The sequence below is a fragment of the Leucopleurus acutus genome (genome assembly GCF_964270905.1).
Source record: "Leucopleurus acutus genome assembly, chromosome: 14".
Lineage (NCBI taxonomy): Eukaryota > Metazoa > Chordata > Mammalia > Artiodactyla > Delphinidae > Leucopleurus > Leucopleurus acutus.
Genome location: NC_139156.1, coordinates 46,782,627 through 46,796,412, shown reverse-complemented (window position 1 = coordinate 46,796,412; position 13,786 = coordinate 46,782,627). Strand labels below are relative to the sequence as shown.

Sequence of the window (13,786 nt, the reverse complement as noted above, 5' to 3'; positions counted from 1 at the left end):
TTGGCACAAAACCAGCGCTCCGCAACACATTCGGCCATCGTTCTGCACACTGTGGGTCTCATAATCATGTGTTTGCTTATCAAATATTTGGTGAAGGTCTCCTATGTATAATAGTGTTTAACATTCACCTAGTATTTTTGTAGTTCTAGCAAAGTTCTGATGTACTGCTTTTTTATTTACAAAGGAAAGGTGCGACTATGTTCGTTTACAGGGCAGAAAATTTTTAAGTGTTTCAGACACAAAGTTTTGTTCAAATCAAAATACCCAAGTACTCACCACCCATATAAAAGAAATGAAGCATTTCAGATAAACTAAAGCCACCTGTGCATGAATTCTAGAACTCATTCCCCTTCCACCCTCCTCCAATGGTAACTCCCAACCTGCTGAATTATCATGCCCCGTGGGAAATGATATATAGAGAGACAGCAAGTTACGGAAGTATATTACAGTATCATTCTAAAATACCTGTGAGACTATACGTAAATTATACAGTAATATGGGTGTATTTTTATAACCATAAGTAATATTATTGTGTAATTTATGTATAGTCTCACAGGTTTTTGTAGACTCATACTGTAATATGCTGTTACAATTTGCTTTTTCCACAACATTCTATTTTGGGGATTTATCCATATTGATACAGCTCTATTTTTCTTTTTCAGTTCTATATGATATCCTTATATAGATATGTCACAAATTATTCATTCATTATCCTATTGATGAACATTGTTTTTCCCAATCAAAAATAACGCTACACGAATATTTCCTGTTAACGTCACCTTGTGCATGTGTGCATTTCTCTAGGGACTAAACCAAAGACTGGAATTGGTGGGTTTTTGGATGTGTGCCCCTTTAACTTTATTGGATTACGTTAAATGCTTCTTCAAAGAGGTTCTTCTAAGTGACACTCCATCATAGAGTATGGGGGTTTCATGGTTCCTCACCTTCACCCACATTTGATATTGTCAGATTTTTCATTTTTACTAACCAGAAAATTATAAAATATCTCCTTGCAGTTATAGTTTGCATTTTCCTGATTATTAGTAATTTGCCATTTATCTTTCAATAAGTTACTTGTTTCATTTGCCCATTTTTTAAAAATCAGATTTTTTTCTTATTAATTTATAGGAGTCTAAATACCAGTCCTTTGTCAGTTATATGCATTGCAGATATTTTCTCCCAATCTGTGGTTTGCCTCCTCATTTTGTATATGGTGTCTTTTCATATAGAGAAGAGTTTTAAAGGTTTTTACTTTTAAACAAATGTAGGTAGTATCTATTGCAAGGAAACATATTGAAAATGATTTCCCTTTGGACATTTTATGTGTTTCTCACCCCTTCTAAAGGAGGATCTCAGCTTAATAAAACTTGGTCAGGCCTCTGGGCAGGAACATAATTTAATACGGCTGGTGAGTGGGAGCAGGAGTCAGGAGTCCAGCAAAATTACATTTCATAGAGGCCACTAATTGGCACAGCAGCTTACCTTCCTGGTGGGAACCTGGGATCAGGAATTGCCAGGAACTCAAGTCTGGGGCCGAGGACAGTCACTCCACTCTGTACTCAGCCTGTGACAAGAAGGGAGAACAAAGGGAAAAGGCTTTGCATGAAAAGCAGATCTAGGGATAGGATTACTACGGAAACTGGGAGGAAATTTTGAAAAGAGTCTGGCATCCCAAGCAGAACTGTAAAAGACTTCTATTAAACAGTATCCTAAACAATAAGGGGAAAAAGTCTGAGGAAAATGATGAGCAGATGGGATAGAGATTAAAGGGACAGATAAGAAAGGATTTTAAGGAAATTAAAAAGAAATAGGAGATTAAAAAAAATGACAACAACTTGGACTCGGAAAGGATTTCCTAAGCTTGTAACTAAATCCAGAAAGCAAAGGAATGGACTGAGAAATTTCTTTTCATAGGAATTTCAGATTTCTGTACAGCAAAACCAAACAATACCAAATTTAAAGATGAAATGACAAATTCGAAAAAATTGAGATAGTATTATAGACCAATGGTTAACGATTTTTATATATAAAGAGATTTTTGAAATAAATAAGAAAATAGTGAAAACTCCAATAGGATAATAGGCCAAGAGTAAAAATGGACAATTCAAGAGGCATGAAAAGCATTCATCCACTCTAGTTATCCAAAGATTGCAACTGAAATGAGATATTTTTTCTTCTACAAGTTTTCTCATTTAAGATGAAAAAGCACCGTAGACCATAGTGCTTGACGTTGGCATGGGTGGAGAGAAATCAGCCCTTTTCCATGGAGCCCTTGGAGGCTAATCCGGTAAATTGTTTCTGGAGAGTGAGTTAGTAGTTAGTAATAGGTACCAAATCACTAAAAAGAGAAAAAAAACCCACTCTTTTAATTGAAAATCCCACATTTTTAATCCTACAATTAAATTAATTGTAGGATTAAATTAATCCTTTTTAGAATTTATCTGAAGGAAATACTTGCATGACTAAAACTAAGATATCTGCATGAGGTTTGACAAGTGTGTAAGAGGAGAATCAGTGAGACACAGCAATTGATGGTGAGGAAGGGGAGGGACGCGGGATGCAGAAAATCACTCCTGGAATTTCCCACTAGGGCAGGTGGGTGCCTGGTAGGGACATTCACTGAGGCAGGATGCAGCAGGTCTGGGGGAAAGGCAGTGGATTCAGTTATGTGTGTTTGATGTTTCAGGAGCACAAGTTCAGGGGAGACGTCCAGGGGCCAGTTGGAGGTGTTTGGAGCTCAGCAGGAAGTTGAAGAATTCATAGGCACTAGTGTAGGGAGACAGTGGAAGCTGGAGGGTAGGTGATTCAGTGGCCTTTGGATGCACCTGGCTCAAGCGAGTTGAGCCATTGGTTTGGGCTGGCAGGGGGGGAAGGAGGTGATTCTGATGCCTTGCTTTGTCGCTTTGACATCTCTGAGCGAATCCTGCATGTTGCACTTCAGGCCTGGGAACACTCCGTGGGGATCATCTGCTTTCCCAGTCTCCAAAGGCTGGCTGAAGATGTTTCCAACCAACTTGCCCAAGAAATACAGAAGGCACTGGTGGGAAAGCCTGCAGGTGAGAGAAGACAGGTCCTGGAGAACTTCACAGTAAGCAAAACAGCTCTGTAGACCCTTCCCAGGCCTCCGGCTAAGCCCCTCTCTGCTTTCTAGAGGAGTTAGAGGAGTGACTTCGAAAGCACACGGAAGGCCAGGTTCTGCCACTGAATACCCTGGAGAACAAAGGAAAAGGCTAAAAGAGGGAAGAGAAGAGGGACTTGGGAAACTCTGCTGCTCCTGGGAGGGACACAAACACACACACATACATACACACAGAAACCAAAGGCAAGCATGTTTCCTGCTGCAGGTCTCCTGACTTGCATCCCTCCACTCAGGAAGCTGGACCCCAGGGGCTGGGCTATGAGACTGAGGGCAGGAGGGAATTCCAGGGGGAAGGAATGGCTTGAGCATGGTGTAGATTGCAGGAATCCCTGTGACAAAAGGGGCTGTGTGATACAGGAAGTGGGGAAAAGACACTGGATTGTGGCAAGTCCAATTGCCGAGGAGCTTATTATTATTTAGCAATAGGAGCCATTGATGGTTATTGAACAGGGAGGGAGGTATGATAAAGGCTATCCTCCAAGGAGATTCATGTGGCAGAGAGTGAAATGTTTGGTACAGATGCAGGTGTCATTGTTGGGAGGGCAAGAGGCAGAAGTTCCCTAAAGACGCTAAGGCACATCTCATGGAGAGAGGGGCCCACGTGGAGAGAAGCTGGGTGACCAGGCCACCACACTGCCCTGCTGGTGACCCTTTCTCCCCTCCCCCACACTCTCGCCAGAGCAAGCACGGGTGGCAGCTGGGCAGTTGCTGTGGTGGAAGGGAGATGCGGATGCAGAGCAGGATGGCCACCTGCTCCTGAAGTCAGTGTACGTGCTCACGGGGACAGATTCGGTAAGTTCCAGGCCCCAGTGGCCCAGCCTGGGTGCTTCTCACCTGTGTACAGAGGGACGTCCCAGCTCAGGGCAGTGGCATGTCTCAAGGGTGTCTTTATTTTCATGAAACTGATTTATCGTTTTTCCTTCCCTACTTCCCCTCGGATATAGAACGTGGACTTCAGAGTCTGAAATTCATATTCACATCCTGCCTTTTCAGTTGACAAGCTGTGTGTAACCTTGAGCAAATAACTTGACCTCTTTGCATCTCTGTTGTGTTGTTAATTCTAAAATTGGGGATAATAATGCCTCCATTCTAGGGTCAGCGTGAGGATCAAAAATGACTGATGTGTATGGACTATATTTCCTGTGTGTCAGGGTGAGGCTGGGCGCATCCCATGCATTGTACTAATTAATCCTCCCCAAACCCTACGAGTCAGCTTACAGTGATGCTGCACTGGTGACAAGAAATCAGGTTCGACCGTGATAGGTAGCTGTAGTCTGTCTGACTCTGTGCTCTGAGCCACTGCTCTTTACTACCTCCGGCTAAATTCAGACTAAAGGAGCAAGGCCTGTAGGCACCTGCCCCGTGTCTCCCCAGAGACGAAAGCGACCGCTCCTCCTTCCCTTCCCACCCAGGCCCCATCCTGGCTGCAGTCACGGCCTCCCACCATGAAGCAGGGACCTTGAGTGGTTGGCCAATGACTGGTGTCCTCTCAGGCAGAAGCAGTCCCTGGGAGCTGTGGCCATCAGCAGCAGTGGCCGAGGCCCCGTGCAGGGCAGGCCCAGAGGCTCCTCCATCTGCGAGGCTGCCCACTGTGAGCCTCCTGGTGCCCAGACTAGGAACAGCAGGGAACCAGGCTGGGGTGGCGGCTGCCCTCTGTCTAATGGTGAACAGAGGCAGCAGACAGGCATTTGGAGACAGTGCCAGGAGGTGAGAGAGGAGCACAGCAAACAGTTATTCACCGATGGGAGGACCATCTGACTTTTCTTCCATGTAAACTGCCTGGACCACCATCAGGGACAGTGGCCTGGAGCACAGGGTGGGGGCTTTTCAGCCCCTGGAGAAGGACTGATTTCAGTCTGAAGAGTAAAAAGTAACCTAGAGCCTTGTTTTCTGCTGCGAGGAGTCTGCCCCCAAAGCAGCGAGAGAGTAAGCAGTTGGCTTTCTGGGGAGGCAGTGCAGTTTGGAGGACAGGGAGAGCCACCCTGAGTGCAGTCATGCAGGGCCATATGTCCAATATGGGGGCAGACACTACCTGCAGTGGAAGCTTTTAGGGACTAGTGGCCTGCAGTACACTCCTGCTGCTGGCCCAGGCTGTACGTTCTTCTTTTCTCTTTTCTAATTTACCCACCATGTCTGTGAGATTAGTCAGTCGGGTGGGAAAGTGCATGGACAATATAAATATTTAATAACCGCGCATGCGCTGTCTCACGGTCACGTGTGTGTGCACACACGCATGTAGAGGCCACAGCCACAGTGATCCTGGTGCAGCTGCAGGCACAGCCTGTGAAGAGAGGCCCTGGGAAGCTTCACACTCAGGCTGGTCCCCCTCTGCCAGCTCCCTGTCTCCTCTCTGTCTGGCAGCCCTGGGGCTGTTTAGCTGTGGTGTGGCTCTCTGGATTATTGGTCCTCACCTATAGGGCTGTTTTGGTCACGATGAGGTCTTAAATCTGGACGAAGGGATGGACAGGGCCCTGAGCACGTCCTTAATTCAGTTGCTTGTACTTGTTCTCAACCACCTCTTCCCTACTGAGTTTCCAGTTCCCTCATCAGGAGGAAACCTAGCAAAATCAGAGGTATGATTGCCAGGAAAGCCCTGGATTTCTGCCCTGCACCAGTTCCACCCTCCTGCCCTCCCTCCTTTCCTTCCTTCCTATCATCTGTCTACTGCGTAAAAGATATAACGTTTATCGAGCACATAATACACACTTTACAGCAACTTAATCTTCACAGCCATCCCAGTGGGCCCTATGATTGCCTCCATTCTTAACTGAGAATGCGTCGCCCAGAGAGAGGAAGTGACTTACCCACGTTCGTGGCTAAAACAGCTGCACTGGCTGACCTCTCTGGTCTGGGTCTGGAGCCGTGCTCTGCCTGGCTCTGCGGCCCTGGGTCACGTCTGCTCTTCGCTTGCAGGAGACGCTGGGCAGAGTTGCCGAATCGGGGCTCCCAGCCCTGCTCCTCCAGTGCCTTTACCTCTTCTTTGTCTTTCCTCTGGGAAAGAAAGAGCTTTTTGAGAGTGATGTTCAAGTTCAGAGGATGTTTGTGCAGGTGAGTGGGAGGAGGGCTGGACTCCCCTGGGCCGAGACCGAGCTCTGCTTCTCCAACCTCCTTTCATCTCTCTCCCCCTAGTTCTGAAGCTCCTCTATTCTCCTGGAGGGTCCAGATCACCCCTTTCCCCCAGGCTCTGCAAATGCCAGGGAACCCCACGCATTTGGAAGATGGAGTTTCTCTCCATCTCGCTGTATCCTTGTATTGCCCTTGTTCTCTCCCAGGACGGTGTGCTCCTCCTCAGCCACACCAGCTCCTTGTCCTCCAGTCTGTGTTCTAAGGTCCTGCCGACCCTCCCGGACATCTGGAACCTCCTGTCTCTGGCCCCTGCACCTCTAAGAACAAACATGCTAAGCCCCCTTGCAGAACTGTAGCCAACATTTTCTAAGTACTTGCTATGCACCCACCCTTACGCCATAACCTCACATCTGTCACCTCCCCGAGCCCTCTCTTCCACCACAGGATGTGTGTGGTTTTGTGATCTAAGGTACGGTGAGTAAACATGAGTCCAGGGTCACAGAGGGGGTGGGTCGGGGCTGGGATTGGAACCCTGGGAACCTGGCTCCTGGGTCTGCTCACAGAAAGGCATTTAACCACTCTGTGCGGTCACCTCCGTCTCTCTTCCCAGAGGCCATCTCAGGCATCACATGCTATGTCCGCATGTCATTACCCAGCTTTCCTATCCTCTCTGACCAGCAGCGACTTTTAACATAACTTCTCACCTCTCTCCCCTGCCCCCTTACTGACAAGTTCTGCTTTCTCAGCTTTTGGGATGCTGCATTCTCCAGATAACTCCTCCTGCCTCTCTGGTGGGGGGACTGTGTATCTTACTCATCTTTGTGCCTTGGCCAGGGTCTCGCACAGAGCAGGTATTTTGGACCATTTGGGGATTGCTGATGCAGCTGTCCACTGAACATGCACGTCCACATCCCCATCCATTTTAGACCAATTCTCAGGCCAGAATCATCTTTACCAGAGGGTATCTCATAAGTTCCGGCAGGTTCCACCTATGGTGGGTTGTCCATAAGCTGCATCTGTTAGAAATTTAGGTGTCATTTGCCCACACATAAATCATATTTTAAGTGGTGACCAGGACACAGTACTGGGTACTTAAGTCTTTACTGTGTGGCTTCTATGTGCTCTGCAGGGAATTAGTACAGCCCTGTCTTCCTGGTCCTCTCCATGTATGGACAGAATGTGAGCCACAGTGATACCACATCAGAGTTCCTCAGGGTTTCCTTATTTCATTCCACAAAATATAGAGAACTCCTCTTGGGCTCGTCACTATGCTGGACCCACGGTCTCTCACAGAGATGACAGAGAGACAGAGAAGTTAAACGGGGAGATCAGTTGCGCGAATAAATGATCAGCATCCAATTTTTTAAGTGCTCTGATGGAAAAGTGAGAGATGTGCTGGGAAATGAGCACAAGAGTATAAATGGAGGCCCTTCTGAGGAAATGGCATTGAATCTCCCTGGTTTGGGGCAGAGGGTGACCACATATGACCCCATCCTTCCCGCTGAGACATGGAAAATTAGGGAACAGATTCATCACAGGAAGGAGGCTTCCTAACCAGAGTCTCTTTGGCTTTTTTTTTTTTTCCAGATGTTGCTCAACATTTGCGGTGAGGCTCAGGGTCTGGAGGGACTTCTCTCTGGAAACGAGCTCCAGTCTCTTGTGATTGCCACGACGTGTCTTCGGGAGCACAGCTGCTCCTTTTGGAAGGAGCCCACCTTCTGTGTGCTGAAGGCAATCTCCAAGGCCCAAAACCTTAGCATCATCCAATACCTGCAGGGTATGACCCTGGGAGACCAGGGCTGGGCTGTGGGCACACTTTCTAGAATAAGACCTTGGGATGCCCTTGCAGCATCCGTATAGATTCCAGGGACCAAAATAGTGATGAACAAACAGGATTTTCACCGATGCCCAACTATGCCTAGTAGGTGACCCTACATTGCTTGGGTCCATTCATGAAAGTGTCTTTATTGTTCATTTTGATGCTCTACTGGAGGAGAGAGGGAAAGGGGAACTCATTTACTACACACATGCTGTTGAACAGGCACTGTGCTGGGCTCATTTGTATGTTACCTCATTTGCTTCTTTGAGATACATATTGATAATTAACGCCATTTTCCAGCAGAGGAAACAGACTGAGTGATAGAAGAATTTGCCAAGGCTCCCCAGCTAGTGAAGAAGAGAATCAAATATTAACCCTGGAGATGCCTGATTCCAGTGCCTTAGGTTCTGCTCTGGGCAGCATGTGTAAGGGTTAAGGACTTAGATTCTGGAACCAGATGGCCTGGGGTGTGGGCTCCAGCTCTGTCCTCCTAGCTGAGTGACCTTGGGCACTTAACTGCTTGGGTGCTTCAGTTTTTTCATCTGTAAAATGGAGATAATAATCCCGTTGATCTCAATGGATTGTTGTGACACTTCGATGAGTTGGCATATTTGAAGTGCTTAGACCTGCTTGTCCACAGACACTTGCCCTGTGACCTGTCTTCTTTCTGGGGCCTCCTATAATAGCCGGTGTCAGCTGGTGAGAGCTGGGAAAGTACAAGCCCACCCTCTTACTGTAATTGAGCCCTGGGACGAAACTTCATCCCCAGTTTCAAGATTGAAATTTCCCAGTGAAGCCAGGGCCCAGTGGTAATGGTGCAGGGCTGAGCTGGGCCTGAGGTGCTCAGCATCCCCTGAGAAAAGGCTGCCTGCCTTGGTGGCGGGGGTCTCTCGCTGCGGTCATTATTCTCAGTTGGAAAGAAAAATGCCACCGCAGTGAGGAGCTGGCCACAAAAGCACTGTGCCATAGGGGAATGAGTAGTTTCCATGGGCGTATAGGCTGAGGAGAAGGTCAGGAAGTAAGGACTAGCCTGGTGTCCACAACTCTCAGTGCTGCCCTGTCTGGCATGCAGAGTTTGGAACTTGTCCTTGGCCTCGCAGGTGAGGGACTGAGAATGCCTTATCTCAAATTCTGGTAGACACTTTTCCTGATCCACTGGTGTGACTTTCTGGGCACTCAGAAGAGGCTTCCCCCAATGAAAGAGCCCTAAAAACAGTGATCCACCCAAATGCAAACCCAGTGACATCTCTCTGCTGACTCCATTCCTTCCCTGGCTTCTCACAGCTCTGGGGTAACCAGTGTGTTCCACAGCAGGCCACACACCAGTGGGGCCTGTCTTCCTCCCCCTCCCTTGTGGACCACACTTCCCGGCTCCAACCTCCTGGATTCTTTAGTAGCTGATACACACCATCTTCTTGCCCTTCATCTTCCCACATGTTCATAGATCCTTCCCTACACTTTTCATCAAGCTCATTTCTGCTCAGCGTTGCTTCCTTAAGGTCTTCTGTGACACTCAGGTCTGGTGTCTTGCATCTTGTTATTAATGGGCCTGGACTGTCCTGTGTGCTGGGAATGAAGAGCAGAGGGCTTAGAGGCTCCCTTCCACTTCCTGTTTCACCTGCTCTCCATCTGGGCCCTCGAGTGTGGCTCTCAGGATGACACTTCTCATGGAGGAGGCTTCTTCTTGATCCAAGAGCCAGCAGAAAAGTGTTTTGAATGAATTCTCATTCACATCTTGATATACAGTGTAAAGGCAGGTGGGGAGGGAATGACCACTGAAGAAAAGCTATTGCCTTTGAATTAGCAGGGGTGTGTTTCCTTCCTGCAGCCATGGATTGCATCAAGATCTCCCTCCAGAACCTCTCCAGGCTTGCAGACACTCTCCCTGCTCCCGAGGTGAGCGAGGCACTGAGCCTCGTCTTGGGCTTTGTGAAGGACTCCTACCCTGTCTCCTCTGCTCTGTTCCTGGAGTTTGAGAATGGGGAGGGCTACCCTCTGCTACTCAAAGTGTTACTTCGGTAAGTGGCTGTGCTTGGTGGGGAAGAAACGGTGGAAGCCAAGGTCCTCACAATCATTTGCAGTGCTTTGGAGAAAGACAGATATTGGGGCTTCTCAGAATGTCTTCTGAAATGCAAATCTCCACAGAGCATGGCCAGAGAGACTTTTATTGCAAAAGTAAATCAACGTGCAGCCGGGTTTGCAGCTACTTCTTTAGGAAACCAATGGGTGATCGCAATAATAGTTTTACCAAGTCCATTTGGTGGCATGTACCACCTGCATGCCTGCTGGCCTAACAGCCACCCGTCAGAATCCACATCCTGTGTTGGAGGGCTTTCTGGGATGGCTGTGACCAGCTCTGCCTATATGCTTGGGGGTTGGAAGTGCCCATAGATCAACAACTCCAGGACCAGCCCTCTACCAATGACTGGTAGAAGCTGATGGATCCGTACCCAGGAAATTTGCCCCTCGGGTGGGATAGCTCTACCCTGCCTTCCAGAGTCGCTGGGAGGATTAGAAACAAAAACAATACTCACTCTTGAAAGAAGCATGAGGAAGTCTAATAAAGTCCAATTATTTCCCATGATGTCTGTATTGTTGCCATTCTGAAATATCAAATCTCTCATTTTGGGGGTGCTTCTGCCCTGCTGGTGCCCTAAGCTCGTGACTTCTGGGGGTCTGGCCACGGAAAGCAGCCTTCCGGTGAGCAGATGCTGTGGCTCTTCACAGCTTTCTCTTTATTCTAATTGCACGTCCTCAGATCAAGGGCTGAGGCTTGCAGACAGAGTGACTTTTATCCCTCCCTGCGTCTTTTGGTGCTGAACTGGTGGAGACCTTTTGGGTCTTGCCCAGCACTGCGATTTCCATTGCCTCTGTATCCCTGCAAGGAGCACCATGAGCAAACCTGGCTGCTCCGTCCAAGACGTCCAGGGAGCTGGCCTCGTCTGTCCCCACAGGTATGACGGGCTGACCCAGAGTGAAGTGGACCCCCACCTAGAGGAGCTCCTTGGGCTGGTGGTGTGGCTGACAACCTGTGGCAGGTCAGAGCTGAAGGTGTTCGACAGCATCACTTACCCGCAGCTGGAAGGCTTCAAGTTCCATCACGAGGCTTCTGGTGGGTCATTGGGTGTCTCTGGGTGCCTGACAGCACTTGGCACTGTGCCCTGACAAGGCAATGCAGGTCATTCCCTGATTCCCTGTGCAGAAACAAACATGTGGCACCCGTCAGTGATATAGTAGGGGCTGATTCTGTCATGCCTTTGGGGACATTTAAAATCTCTCCTTTATAGATTTTTCCAGATGACCTGGGTGGGACTGAGACGAAATGTTTGCTTTAAAAAGGCAAAGACTCTCTCAGATAATGGAGGGAGCCTGTGATCTCCATCACAGGTGTGACTTACTTGGTAACATCTGCTTATCTAACAGGGACTGATGGCCCTGAAACAGCCATCCAGGCTCAGAGTCAGTGCCTCCTTAGCTCTACAAGATACTGACTGATTGATTGATGAACTCAATCAACATGTACTGATAATTTCTGTCCAGCAGCCACTCCACCCCATGCTGGGTACCACCGTGAAGAGGCCAGGTGTCTACTCCTCAAAACTTCTCTATAGAGACCATCACACAAGCCTTGAGCCACAATCTACTCAGTAACTGGCGGATAAACAGGCACAGTGGTGACACCAGGGCAGAGAATTAGCTCTGCCTGGGTCAGTCAGGAAACCCTGCACAGAGGGTCCCATTCAAGACAAGTTTCAAGGCAAAGGATGGGTCATCCAGGTAGAAAAGAGGGGGAAGAAATATAAAGACAGAAGGTACAGCCTGGGGAGAGAAATGGTGACCAGAAACATCTGGGCGAGTCTGGGGAGGTGGGCAGAGAGACCTGCGCAGACCAGAGGTGGAGGCTGCAAAGCTGTGAGACCAGTTTAGGAAAAGCCACTGGATGTGACTCCAGCAGACGCACAGGGGAGCGGCTGGATTAGAGAGGAGTTTCAGAAACATCTCGAGTGTCTGAAGCACAGAGGGCTGGAGGCAGGGAGTTCTCTGAGGAAGTATCTCCTGGGTAAGAGAGAATGAGACTTAACCTTCTAGCTGGAGAGAAAGGAGGGAGTGGGTTTGGAAGGTGTCTTTATTTAACAGCTTGCCTAGAAATGAAACTGACTTTGCTTAGTAATCTTTAACATCATTTGATTTTAATTAATTGAAACCAATCCTCCAGTCCTGTGCTGCCCGGAAATATAATGCGAGCCACATTACGTAATTTTAAATGTTGTAGCAGCAAAATTTTAAAAATTAAGAAGAAACAGGTTAAATTATTTTTAATAATATATTTTATTTAACCCAATATATCCAAAATATTACCATCAAAAAATGTGATCGTACAAATAACTGTTAATGACTTTTTTTTGCCTTCTTTTCTTAGTGCTCCATCTTGAAAATCTGATGAGTATTTTTACACTCAGGGCACGCCTCAGTTCACAGTGGCCATATTTCAAATGCTTAATTATCCAGCATGTCTTGGACAATGCAACTCCAGCCTTATTCACATTCTGGGCATATGACTTTTCTGGACTTCTGATAGACATTTACCCACAGGAGCTAGAAAATAGAAACTCTAAATGGTATTTCCTCGTGATAATGCAAGCATGTATTTCTAGGCATAGGCAGGAGAAATGATTTGCAGGATTATTTCTTTTTTGCATCTTCAGGGGTGACCGTGAAGAATCTTCAGGCCTTCCAAGTCCTGCAGAATGTTTTCCACAAAGCCAGTGACCCTGTCCTCTGCACCAAAGTCCTGTCATCCATCAGGACCATGTGGGCCTGGAACGCCCGCAACTTCTTCCTGCTGGAGTGGACCCTGCAGCCCATCTCGCAGTTCGTGGAGATCGTGCCCCTGAAGCCGACCCTGGTGCAGATGCACTTCTTCCAGCTGCTGGAGGTCCTGGTGTTTGAGCTGCATTACGTGCCCCATGAGATCCTGCGGAAGGTGCAGCGCCTGATCCAGGAGAGCCCAGAGCCGCTCGTCACCCTCGTGGCCTTGAAAACTGTCCTCAGGATCGCCGGTGGGGACCCGCTCTTCACTGACATCTTCCGGGACTCGGGGCTCCTGGGCCTGCTGCTAGCCCAGCTACGGAAGCAGGCTAAGATCCTGAGGAAGTCAGGTGCCTTCCAGGAGCTTTAGGAGGGGAAGTGGGGAATGGGTGGGGGCCAGTGTTAGCTGGGCCTGATCTGTGTACCAGCCCCACCACCCATTAACATAACAGAGAAAGTGAGTGTGCCCATGTCACCTGGTGCCCTGAGAGTCAGAGAGGGTAACCCTGGGCAACATGGCTTCACAGCACAGGCAGCCTCCCTATTTTCTATAACTTGCCTGATCTTCCCCATGAAGAGGTGGGAGGGATGGGTGTAACTAGAAGCCGACTCATGGGACTAACTCCGGCCTGATGAGTTCTTAGTTTTCAGATACCTCCTGCAGTAGATATTGTCTGAGTGTGTAGGTAGGGAAACAGCAGAAGGACAGGTCCTCAGCAATGCAAAGGGGAAAGGAGGCTCAGAGAGGCTTGAAAGTCCAGGATGGAAGGGTGTGTGGGACACGTCCGGGGTCAGCTGGGATATGGCCACCTTGCTCACATGGTGCTGTCGGACCCAGTGGCCTCCCACCTGGAGCAGAGGTCAGTCACCAGGGCCTCGCTGGCCAGCTTGCCCCTCTAAACCTTGGCCACACTTTTGCAGGCCCTGCTGGGCTGTACACCCGTGGTTCCTTG

The 13,786-nt window shown here is 48.4% G+C and overlaps 1 protein-coding gene across 1 annotated transcript in view; it reads left to right on the top strand.

Moving 5' to 3' along the window:
• Window positions 1-13,786, top strand: part of WDFY4 (WDFY family member 4) — a 275,363-nt gene that overhangs the window by 24,993 nt on the left and 236,584 nt on the right. The window contains exons 3-9 of the mRNA XM_082854480.1: window positions 2,942-3,056; window positions 3,819-3,931; window positions 6,053-6,187; window positions 7,793-7,982; window positions 9,853-10,042; window positions 10,979-11,136; window positions 12,731-13,183. Of these exons, the coding sequence (XP_082710606.1) occupies window positions 2,942-3,056; window positions 3,819-3,931; window positions 6,053-6,187; window positions 7,793-7,982; window positions 9,853-10,042; window positions 10,979-11,136; window positions 12,731-13,183 (1,354 nt within the window). The remainder of the gene's footprint in view (window positions 1-2,941; window positions 3,057-3,818; window positions 3,932-6,052; window positions 6,188-7,792; window positions 7,983-9,852; window positions 10,043-10,978; window positions 11,137-12,730; window positions 13,184-13,786) is intronic.